The 11,947-nt window shown below is 41.2% G+C and overlaps 1 protein-coding gene across 3 annotated transcripts; it reads left to right on the top strand.

Annotated features, from left to right (window-relative positions):
• The first annotated feature begins 6,316 nt into the window (after positions 1-6,316).
• LOC147334323 (uncharacterized) lies at positions 6,317-11,533 on the top strand. Of its 3 annotated transcripts, none has more exons than XM_086286653.1 (4): positions 6,317-6,797; positions 8,565-8,921; positions 9,160-9,196; positions 10,914-11,533. In XM_086286653.1, exons 1-4 carry the CDS (start codon positions 6,731-6,733, stop codon positions 11,086-11,088), a joined length of 636 nt encoding a protein of 211 aa, XP_086142779.1. In that variant the 5' UTR covers positions 6,317-6,730; the 3' UTR covers positions 11,089-11,533. The 3 variants fall into 3 exon arrangements, with proteins under 3 accessions (XP_086142779.1, XP_086142778.1, XP_086142777.1); XM_086286652.1 differs by lacking the exon at positions 10,914-11,533 and adding an exon at positions 9,228-10,295 and having other exon boundaries at positions 6,376-6,797; positions 9,160-9,197; XM_086286651.1 differs by lacking the exon at positions 10,914-11,533 and having other exon boundaries at positions 6,377-6,797; positions 9,160-10,295.
• Positions 11,534-11,947: the final 414 nt, after the last annotated feature.

Below are 11,947 nucleotides of genomic sequence, written 5' to 3'. Positions count from 1 at the left end.
AGATTTGGGTCCACCAGTTTTAGCGGCTACAAGAGAAACACTCGAACAATAACTTCCACCAGCGTCACGTTAATGCTTTTGTTTATGTTGATATCTAACATGAATATAACAATTTTGCAATGTTGTGGCTTATTATCTAAAAACTTGTGTGATAATTTCTGTGTAATCAGGGCTGAAAAATGCAAAGCCGTGCGTTCCTGTATAATTCCATGTTAATTACCTATTAAAGGAAGAAGCTGAAGAGCCTGGTGTGTCCAGATCTGCTGGCTGGGATGTACCTGCATCATGATGCTAACACTGGTTAAAATACCAAATAAAACAGACCGATTGAAATGTCTTTACAACATCTCTGAACATCATGTGGGATAGTATAAGACCTATAGATGTGTGTCAGATTTTTCCTTCCTGAATCCTCCAATAGACAATAATGTCTCTGTTTCCCTCCTCACAGTTTCTAGAAGCAAAGGTCAGAGGGCGCGCTCTGGGTTCTTCGACCCTTCAGAAAATTGTCAATGTAAATTGACCTGAAGCAACAAGATCAAACTGGTCCTCACATTAACATCAAATTATTCAAAACAAAAGCAGCACTTTATCAAACCATGGCTCCTGTTCACAGGACAAATATCAAACGTCTCAAATAAAAATGTAGCTGAAGTTTAACCACCTCTTAACAGCACACAAAACAAAGATGTTGTCAGTCAGACTCTTTCAGATGGTGTTACACAGTGGATCAAAGTATTTAGTGTGACCTAGTGAGGACCTAAGTGAGGACCATCTATACCGAAGCACTTATAAATGAAACTGAAAGGACAACAGTACCTCAAGACTCAAAACAAAACTCATACAAATGTTTAATGCAAGGTGCAAACAAAACTCACCTGTTTATAAGATCGGGGAAACCTGCAGTCAGCTGAGACTAAAGAAGTCACTTGGATGAGTGACGAAATGTTTCTCCCACAAAACGCTACGTCCACATGAACAGAATCAACTTTTTGAGATTTCAAAGGCAACATCAAATTGCACTGATATGAACAACATCTATAAACCTATATGTCTGGAAGCTACATTGCTAAATACAATAACATGCGATTGTTTTGTAACACATTAGGTCATTTTCTGGTTTCATGCAGAAAGATAAATATGCTAACGATATGACAACTTAAAACTACTGGTATAAAGATTTCTGTGTTGTTCTACTTGCAACAAATATGAATGTTGGGTCTGTGTTTCCACAAGCCTCGCTAATTCTAGAAACGTATTCATCATGAAGAAAACAAGACAGTCGATCGATCGATCACTTGCGCTAGGGAGGCCTGTGTCCACCACGAAAATGACCTCGGCGATGACCTCCCTTGCTGCCTTTTTATTGAGAGACAAAACATCAGAACAAAGCCACGCCCACATGGTTCTAAGGCAAGGCATTGTATGTATATGTGTGAACTTCTGTAAGAATGTGTGTGTGTGTGTGTGTTATGTGAGAATGTATGTGTGTGTGTGTGTCAGACCTCCTGCTGACCAAAGGGTTGTAAACGCAGGAAGCTTACATCAAAAGCACAAGGATGTGTCTGTAATAAAAGACTACAGCCCCCCACCTAGAACCTGGAGAATCTGGGGGGAAGGACAGTGGAATTTCTTTCATCAGAGTTGGCAAGCGTAGAAATGACAACATTTAACAATTCACTCTAACAATGCATCAAAAGGATTTATCCATCAGAGGGAGAAAAAAAAAAACAAAAACAAAAAAACCAGAACAAAAGCAGCAAGATGTGACTGACTGATTACAGTATCTTATCATAATCTAGCTACAGTCACGCTAGTTAAAATGAAAAATGAAACCAGCCTTTAAAGGTGTGCTGTGAGTTTAGGGCTTTATATTTGAATCGCATTCCACGATGACCTCGACCATCTTAGATATTATTGTAAAACTATGGTATTATTGTATTGTTGTTGTAAACCGTGCTGTAAAGACACCTTGTTACTAATTAGGCAATGTTTTCTATGACTGATGTAACTACAGTTTTCTGAAGTAATGGGCTATGGTAGTCATTAACAGCAGATCCTTTGATCCTCGGCCTATCCTTGTGTCAGGCTGAATCCTATCCATTTGTGTGTCTAGCAATATATTTCAAAATGAGCTTTCTTAAAAGTGCAAATGTACATTATCATTTTAGCTGTATTCCAGTTATATTCCACCTCTGTTATTCCTCATTCAGCTTGTCATTTTTGGTTTGGGTGTCTTTTTAAAGATTGCCTCTGAGGTCTTAGAGTTAAAAGCTATAAATAAGCTTATAAAATAAAATAATCTTGTTCCATCAGCCATTTCTCCAGGAGCTCTGTGGGAATATTGTGGAACACCAGCAACAACCACCCATGATGAGTCCTTTCAACACGGAGTCATTTCCAGACCATTATGGAAAAAGCTGTGAGATCTCCTTATTATTCACAGATACATTAGCTATATATGAACTGTCTTCCTCTTGTCACCCCCGCTAGGAGCAGACGCTAACTGTGCGCTGCAAGAGGGTCCATGCTCACAGGTGCTGCTGATAAGGAGCCAATCAGACACCCGATTGTCAGCACGTGGAGTACCAGAATCTTAAAACTAGATTCAAAAGAAGAATAGTCTGTTTGGCGCTGCGAGAGAAGATTTGGCAAGTTTTTGAATGGGTGTAAACCAGATACTTAACTCTGCTGCTCTGGGTTAGGGCGTGTTATTTATTTGCTTTGTAAATGCAATGTTTACTGTTTCCTGTCTTTTTCTTCCATTTCAGTTCCAGTTTCCAGATGAACAGAATCAACTTTTGGAAACTCACCTGAGGTTTGGATAATACTGAAATGATGGTGGATGCAGAGTCTTAAGTTTATGGGAGGTGTTTCAGAGAGAATGAGACATACTGAGCAGTTGGAGCCACACTGGAACTGTATTGAGCACCACCATTGTTCCCCACGGGGCTCAATAAAGTACAATAATGTACACTTTCTTCTAGCTCAGAATCAAAGACACACCTCCATCCTTCATTTGTCTGTCCTGCAGATCCTTCCGATTCCTAAAAGATGAATAGAATAGAATAGAATAGAATAGAATAGAATAGAATAGAATAGAATAGAATAGAATAATCCTTTAACTGAATACTGGTTGTCTGGATCAAATCGCTCATTCCAGAAACAAGGACATAGATCTTCCAGGTCAGCTCTGGTCAACTATACAACTATGACGTTAGGCTGAATGTTTTTAAATTGTTTCAGAGAACAAACAAACACATTCTTATAAGATTGAGGTAATAAAAATGCGCCATTATTGTGTATTATTCCTGTCCATGTTCACATCACTGAAAATAAACTAGTGCTTGATTTTTTAAATTCTATTAGACTTATTTTATTAAACATATTCAACCACACACACAGTTAACACAAACCTCCTGCACTCAGATTTCCATCTTTCTAACAAAATTCATGCAAGGTTCCCACAGCTGGATGAAGGTTTCACACCTATCCTTAGCAATGTCAGCCAGTGTCTTATACAACATAGCCCATGGGTTGATGTTAACATGAAGTATTTCTAACTGTCTCTTACACACACACTTTTTTAATCCAGACACTACTATATATAATTAGTAAATAGTAGACATGAGTGATTATTAATTATTTTCCTGTATAAGCTGAACTGACGACTATCCTGTAGCAGATTATACTACGGTCACTGAAATGAGTAAAACTGCTGAACATATAACAAACTAAAACCCGTCTCTAGCATCCATGTCTGTCACACCAACCCTCTGCATGTCCACCTTCACTACATCCATGAATCTTCTCTGTGGGCTCCATCTTTTCCTCCTACCATACCTGACAGCTCTATATTTGACATCCTTTGTCTAATATAACCACTACACATATCCAGATAAGGTCCCCTCTACTCCAGCAAAAAAGTTTTTGGTTTAGAGTAGCATGGATCCCGCTGAGCTTTGAAGTGTGAGCAGGGCAGACAGCTTACGTTTAGAATAAGAGTGGCTGTGATCATAACGTCTAAAGAAAGGACATGTGCTGCCACCTGTTGTCTTGGTTTATCACTGAAGCTGTGAAATTATTTAAATCGCTTCAATACATCTTCTACATTGTTTAGTCTATAACAATAAAATGATGTGGTTTGATCCCAGGCTGCTTTCTGGCTGCATGCCAAATATCCTCGGGCAAGATACTAACCCCACGTTTGCCTACTGGTGGTTGTCAGTGTCCGGCAGCCTCGCCTCTGTCAGTGCGCACCAGGGCAGCTGTGGCTACCATCACCAGGATGTGGATGACTGGGTGTAGTGTAAAGCGCTTTGGGACTGAGTAAAGCGCTCTACAAATGCAGGCCATTTACCATTTTTGCGCGTTTAATTCTCCTATGTTAGATTTGCATATGTGCATATGGTCACAGCAGAGAGAGCACAATCTGGGTTACAGCAGCAGACAGATCCTTTTTGAAACGTTCATTTTTTTGAATAGTATCAAATTCGGGATCATGGTTATGTTGCACATTTAGATTAAAAGAAATAGAAACCAGTGTGGCTTTGTGAGTCCACCTTTACTGTGTATTCAGCAAATATATAGACATAGTACCGTCACACAGTCTCACACAGCTTTTGTTAGGCGCACTGCAGTATGGCGAGTGGCTTGTTTACTCGCACTAAAGCTCCTCATTTCAGGAGATACTCCCTCTTGTGGTGTAACGGAGGCATAACTACTCTCACCAGCACTGTCTCATTGGAGACTAGGGCACAGATCATTTTACAACTAAAGAGAATAACATATAACAATCAGAACATTTTAACCACCTCAAATCAAATCAAATCACTTTTATTGTCACATCACATGTGCAGGCACACTGGCACAGCACATGCGAGTGAAATTCTTGTGTGCGAGCCCCACAAGCAACAGAGATGTGCAAAACACAACAACACAAACGAGCAAAATACAAGAATGGCCAACCTGAAACTAATAAATATATGTACAATATATAATAGTGTATGCATTTCTGGATGTGTATACTAAACGTTTTTCTACGTGTGTGTGTGTGTGTGTGTGTGTGTGTGTGTGTGTGTGTGTGTATACATTTTTACAAATTAAATAGATTAAACAATAAATAAATATATAAAAATATACAGAGTTGAGACATGTGCAAAACAAGTGGCATTTATATACAGTGTGGAGTGCATAATGTTGAAGTTCCAGTAGTGAAGCTGAGGTGTCTATGACGTGTTCAGCAGTCTGATGGCCTGATGGAAAAAGCTGTCTCTCAGTCTGCTGGTACGGGACCGGATGCTGCAGAACCTCCTTCCTGATGGAAGTAGTCTGAACAGTTTATGGCTGGGGTGACTGGAGTCCTTGATGATCCTCCCCGCTTTCCTCAGGCACCGCTTCCTGTAGATGTCTTGGAGGGAGGGAAGCTCACCTCCAATTATCCGTTCAGAGCACCGCACTACTCGCTGGAGAGCTTTGCAGTTGTAGGCGGTGCTGTTGCCGTACCAGGTGGTGATGCATCCAGTGAGGATGCTCTCAATGGCACAGTGATAGAAGGTCCTGAGGATGCGGGGGCTCATGCCGAATCTTTTCAGTCTCCTGAGAAAGAAGAGGCGCTGCTGGGCCTTCTTCACTGTTTTGTTTGTGTGTACTGACCACGTAAGATCCTCAGCCAGATGTACACCAAGGAACCGGAAGCTGTTCACTCTCTCCACAGCAGCGCCGTTGATGGTGATGGGGGTGTGTACTTCTCTGCACCTCCGGAAGTCCACTATCAACTCCTTTGTCTTTGCGACGTTGAGGGTGAGATGGTTGTCTTGACACCAGTGGGTCAGGGCGCTGACCTCCTCCCTGTAAGCTGTCTCATCACCGTTGGTGATAAGACCCACCACTGTAGTGTCGTCCGCAAACTTCACAATGATGTTGGAGTTGTTAGTGGCTGTGCAGTCGTAGGTGTAGAGTGAGTACAGGAGAGGGCTCAGTACACACCCCTGTGGAGCACCAGTGTTCAGTGTGATGGGGGATGAGGTGATGCTGCCCAGTCTGACCACTTGGCGTCTGTCAGACAGGAAGCTAAGGATCCAGCTGCAGAGGGAGCTGCTCAGTCTGTGTGTGTGTGTCTTTAGGATGAACTAGAAAATAACATAAATGTCTTTATTTATATTCTCATTTGCTTCTGTTTGTATTTCTACATTTGTTTTCTGTGGGTGGAGACAGTCTGGAGCATAAATGTCTATCAGATGAGCCATAACTGAATTCCAGTCTGATTGGTTCCGCGTGACTTCAGAAACCAGCTGGGCCAAAAGTGGCTGTCCAATCCAATCGCCCAGTATCCACGTTAGCTCCTCCTCCCAGTGCAGAAAACACCCACCACAGTCAGCTGTTGCCTCAATCGGGACTTCCCCGTCAGTGCTGCGAGTCCGCGCTGCTTCGGCTTTTCTTTATATTTTCAGATTCGGAGATTATTCTTAGATATATTTGAACTATACGAAAGGCTTTCCAATGGAACAAGACGAGCAGGTGAAACATCTGCGTCCCACCACGGGCTATGGAGAGAGGTTCAGGCTCACCCTGACCTCTCACGTCCTTTTTGGAACAAAGATGGCGACGTCATTTCGAGGCGTAGGACGTAAGGGGTGGAGCCCCGCATTGGAGGCTCCACCCCAGAATAGCACGTCACGGTGCCACAGGGCGAGGCTGTATACTTCCTCGACGGATCTAATGCAAAGGAATGGCTACGATGCCCTTGGTTCACGCTGCACTCCTCTCGACTGTGGTTTTGGTCTCTGCGTTTAACGGTAAGTTGGGGTTATTTGTTAAGACGTTCCTCCTCGGTGCAGTCTGACATTACTATATCACTGTAGATCGGTTATACAAAATTTGTAAAAGTACACTTAAATATCGCTTCACCTATTCTGATTCAGTTACGGGTGGGAAGAACTGCACATTTAACGCATGAAGAAAGAGTGGGGTTATCACTTAGTACAAGTTCTGAAAAAAACTCCTCCAAAAGCTCCTTTTCCAAACTGACCCCTCCCACCCCTTGCTTCGACACACCAGCCATTGTCAGGCTTCGACCGGCATGTGCTCTTGCAGTTGCAGGCCAGCTGTCGCTGGGGTGTCAATCGTACGGGCCGCAACACAAGTTAATGTCTGTTATTAATGGCCTGTCTGTTATGTGGGAACGCATGCAGGCCGGCGTAGGGGGTTATCAGACTATCAGACAGATCACGTGATCATGTGAAAGCAGGAAGGGTTACCTCTTCTCCGTTTCTGTAGCCTGATCTGAAGTCGCAGCAATAAATCGCAAAAGCTGAAAAACATCACACTCTTTTTTTGTGAATGCATTTAAATGCTTATTTGGAAAGAGACTGCTCATTGTACGTACATTGTACAAAGACTTGAATACTATAACAGTGTAAAACCACACGTGATCATGTCATCACATCACACCCCAGTGAATTAACCTGGGTTTATCCTTTTATAATGCACATTAGAGGTGCTACCTCAAAGGTTTATTTGCTAAATAAATCAGATTATAACCAAAAACCACAGTAACAGAACTGATTTGCAAATTTCTGAAACCCCCTGTTACTGAAAAAGATCTGTGTATTTATCTTTAGTTTTTAGTTTCAAAAGGAAACCTTGCTAATGTGCATTATAGGGGGACGCACACATTTTGGCAGATGCAGCCACACAGCCTGATAAAATCTATAGAGGGATAAACCCAGGTTAATTCACTGGGGTGCGATGTGATGACATGCTCACGTCTGGTTTTACACTATTATAGTATCAAAGTCTTTGTCTGAACAAACTGTTCCCATCAGATTATTGTAGTGCACAGTTTAAGGTAAATAGTCTTCCGCACGGTACGTTACAATGTCATGAAATTAGCATTAAAATGCGTTTTTTCAGCTTTTGTGATTTGTTTCAGTGACTTCAGATCAGTAACAAGTAGAGTAAAGAAACGTAGCCAGACAAGTGTCTCCTCCTCCTCTGTACGCTCTTGTGGATGGGGGAACAATTTTTGCTGGAGGTAACTACTTTGGCACAACAAATGCGAAGAAACATGCAAAAACGTACAATGAGCAGCATCTTTCAAACTTGTCCATGCCTTAATTCTCATGTGTTCTTCATAGTAGTAGCAAATGCATAAAAATAAGGCTTTTATCAAAATACTCAAAGAAGAAATTTTAGATTTTAAGTCATTTGTAATTCTTAACTAGGTTGAGCTGCTGGTCATCACAAACAAGCACAAGAAGAAATTTTAGATTTTAACTGTATTTACAGAAGCTTTAGAGCTTTTCCTACTGATAAAAACCTCATGGCCGTTCATACTACACAAGGAAGTGACCACAGACTTTAATGTTGCTGGATTCTCCACATATTTAAAGTCTCCTTTGATAACACACATCACTGTGTGCTAAATTTCAGTATCCAGTGTGTGCTGTAATTCATCTTTTTCCCCAGATGTCAGTCTGTTTGCAGCTCTTGATGATTAGATTGCACAAAGGAGTAAATTAGCTTTTTAATGTCTACAACCCAAACTGTGTCCTCTCATTCAGTCCAGAAAAACATCACAGCTGGACAGAACGTCACTCTGCCATGTCGAGCTCCAAACAACAACAAAACCATCATAGTTATGGAGTGGAGCAGACCTGACCTGCAGACGGAATATGTCCTTTGTTATCGCGATGAGCAGTTTGATCCGGATTACCAGCATCCATCTTTTAAGAACCGGGTGGATCTGCAGGACAGACAGATGAAGGATGGAGACGTGTCTCTGATTCTGAAGAACGTGACGATTAATGACACTGGAACATACGAGTGTCGTGTCGTCCAGAAAGAAACAAACCGCAGGAAGAGAGCTCATCTGGATGGTGACCCCATCAGCATCATCTACCTGAGTGTTGATCCTCCAGGTGAGTGAGTAGAGTTGAGTGTGTGTGTGATCAGAGGTGAAGCTGCTTCCTGGTTGTTGATGTTTGTTTCTAAAGATGTTGTTGATGAGACTTTGTAGAAAGCAGCTGGTCTGAGTGATGTGATCAGAGTGCAGTAGATAATGTCTGACAGCAGTTTGAAGAGGAAATGGATTCTGTTCTGTTCTTCACTCATCACCTACCTGACAGCTGACACCTCACACCTGTTTCTCACCTGCAGGTCAGACAGGAGGACACACAGAGGATGGAGGGAAGGAGGCAGAAGAGAAGGAAGCAGGAGGGAAGGAGGATGGATCTTTTGGACTCGTCATTGGTCTTTCAGTTGTTGCTGTGGTGTTTTCTGCTGCTGTTGTTCTTTTTTTGATCTATAGAAAACATAAAAAATGTAATCAGGACTCACACCATCCTCCCACTGAACCACAGACTGAAATGTCTGAGAGTTTTCTAAACTCTGAATCTCCTGCTGCTGAATACAATGACAGAAATGACCTGGAAGCAAACAACTGTCACGGACACTCCAGAAGGATCCCTGGTGTCACTCTGACACTTGCTGACTCCTCAGGAAACAGCAGGACTGCTTCCAGAGAGAAACATCAGAGTGCAGTAGATAATGTCTGACAGCAGTTTGATTCTGTTCTGTTCTTCACTCATCACCTACCTGACAGCTGACACCTCACACCTGTTTCTCACCTGCAGGTCAGACAGGAGGAGACCCTGGGCTGGAAGCTGGTCTGTCAGTTTTTGGTGTGACTTATTTTTAAACCTGAAACAATTTTTTCACCTTCTCTTTGTACCGAACAAAAGCTGGTCTTAAGCTATATTTATATTATAAGCTAATGAAATGTTTCATAACTAAAATCTGACAGTTGAGCTTTCAGATTACTGCAGTACTATTTTATCTACCTCATGCTTTACAACCTATTTATTTGCCTCATTACAAATTGTCCAACTAATGTTCCTTCTGCTATCAGTTAATGAAGCTTCAGTAGAAAATTGAATCAGTCTATTTCAGCTTTAGCACTGGATACATGAAAATCTATTTACTGTCATTTCATTGTTTTTATAGAAAACAGATCAACTAGTCTGACAGGTGCCTCTTCATCACAGAGGTAACACTGTGATCAGTAACATTAGACATTCATTGTTATTAAATGTTCTCATTAGTTTGTTTCTGTTTCTTTATTGTATTGATACATTATTACACATAATTCTCAGAAATTATAAGAGCAGAATACAAACAGACCATGACACATTTTTCAGGGATTCTCAGCTGCCAGAAGCAGATCAGAAAAGATCATAATGTTTTATATTCTGTAAATGATCAAATAATGAAGAAATAAATGATGTCAAAGTTAATTCTCAGTGTTTCATGTGTGTTATTAATAATGTCCAGGTGTTGAAACTTTGTAAGCTCTGCTTTTCAAATCTTTCATGTTCTTTAAAGAAAAGTAAAGATCTTTTGATCTAAAGTGACTGAATTTTTATTTCAGCTCAGCCCCAACAAAATGGTTTCTACAGAGAAAGAGGATCGTACTCAGTGTGCACACTACACAGGAGTGACAGCTGTGCCCACACAGTTTAATTTCTACCTGCAACAACATCAGTGATCACACTAGTCAAACTTGCTCATCAATGGCAAGGACAAACATTTTCTTAATACAATGAATATAACTTTTTTAGACTGTCATATTATAATTATCTGGTGAGAATAAATTATGTATTAATAATATATTTGAGATCTCATGCAGGTTAGACGTGTAGGCTAACATCACAGGATGATTCTGTCCATTCAAAGCTGCTAATAAACCTGAATATTGACCTTTAACCACGATACAGAGAAAATGCAATTAAAATGTAACCTGCACAACTCCTAACAAGCCAGTGTTGTGGTTTGTGTTCAGGTTCATTAAAACCACTGTTCAGTTTGAGGAAGCAGTTTTAAGACACAACAGACATACATGCAAGTGTAATCGTGGATGGAAGGAAGAAGGATGGAGGAGAGAAGAGTGGATCTGTTGGACTAATAGCTGGTTTGGTAGTTCCCGCTGTGCTTCTTGTTGCTGTTGTTTTTGGATTTTTGATCTACAGAAAACATAAGACGCAAAATCAGGATTCATACCAGCCTCCTGTTGAAATGCACCGTGTTTGAAATGTCTCAGAGCTTTTCCAAATGAGCTCTCAGTCTCCTGGCTTTGTGCCAATTTCCCATCGTTGTCACTCAGCACAGTAAAAAACAGATCTGAGGACGTGTTTGTCATGAAAAGAGCCCAACATTTGGTTTTCAGGGTTTTTATAAAGGGGATTTATTTCTGTGAATGAAAAACTGACTGAAATCCTGGATTCTGTTCTTCACTCACCACCAGCTCACACCTTCTCACCTGCAGGTCCTCCAGGAGGACATGGAGGGTTTGTGGCACTGGTAGTGAGTCTGTCAGTTTTGGTGTGTTTGTTCTTGTACCTAATGATTTGATCTGTAAAAAAAGAAAAGGGAATGGTGCTGAATATGTGATTCCTGCTTCTCAGAGATCCTGTTAAAGTCTAAAGACATTGGGAGGGTTTCACACTGTTTGGAGCAGGGAAACAGGTGCTAATGGTACAATACTGGTTTTGTTGTTGTTGCTTTTTTTGAACAACACAGTCGAGATTCACATTGTCCTCGCAGTGAACCGCAGAATCAAATGTCTGAGATCTTTCTACAGCTGAATTATGAATCTCCTGCTGCTGATCACAGAGACAGAAATCGTCTAAAAACGCACAGAGGCCACCAACACCCCACAAAGGTCCCTGACTTCACTGACAGTCTGGGGGAAAAAAGCATTTTTCTGAGGTCTGAGGTGAGGCTATCTCACATAGTTAACCTGCCAAGACCTGAACTTTTTCATGGCATTTTTAATTTCTCGTTGCTATTTGGGCTGATTGGGACCTGATGAATGTAAAAACAAAGAATTACCTGATTTCCTTTTTTTTTCTTGTACCTTTATTTTTGTTTTTGAGAAAAGTGAGATCGC

This window comes from Aulonocara sp. 'chitande type north' Nkhata Bay, linkage group LG3 (assembly GCF_057382095.1).
Source record: "Aulonocara sp. 'chitande type north' Nkhata Bay isolate Kocher_YH1m ecotype deep benthic linkage group LG3, A_spYH_male_GT1.1, whole genome shotgun sequence".
NCBI classification, from domain to species: Eukaryota; Metazoa; Chordata; class Actinopteri; order Cichliformes; family Cichlidae; genus Aulonocara; species Aulonocara sp. 'chitande type north' Nkhata Bay.
Note: the sequence above shows the minus strand (reverse complement) of the source record. Positions and strands in the feature narration are given on the sequence as shown.

Excerpts from the sequence above, each read along its gene's own strand:
- LOC147334323 (XM_086286651.1), top strand. The coding sequence starts at position 6,731 with ATGGCTACGATGCCCTTGGTTCACGCTGCACTCCTCTCGACTGTGGTT. Across the intron at positions 6,798-8,564 it reads TTTGGTCTCTGCGTTTAACG|TCCAGAAAAACATCACAGCT; the intron begins GTAAGTTGGGGT and ends CCTCTCATTCAG. Across the intron at positions 8,922-9,159 it reads CCTGAGTGTTGATCCTCCAG|GTCAGACAGGAGGACACACA; the intron begins GTGAGTGAGTAG and ends TCTCACCTGCAG.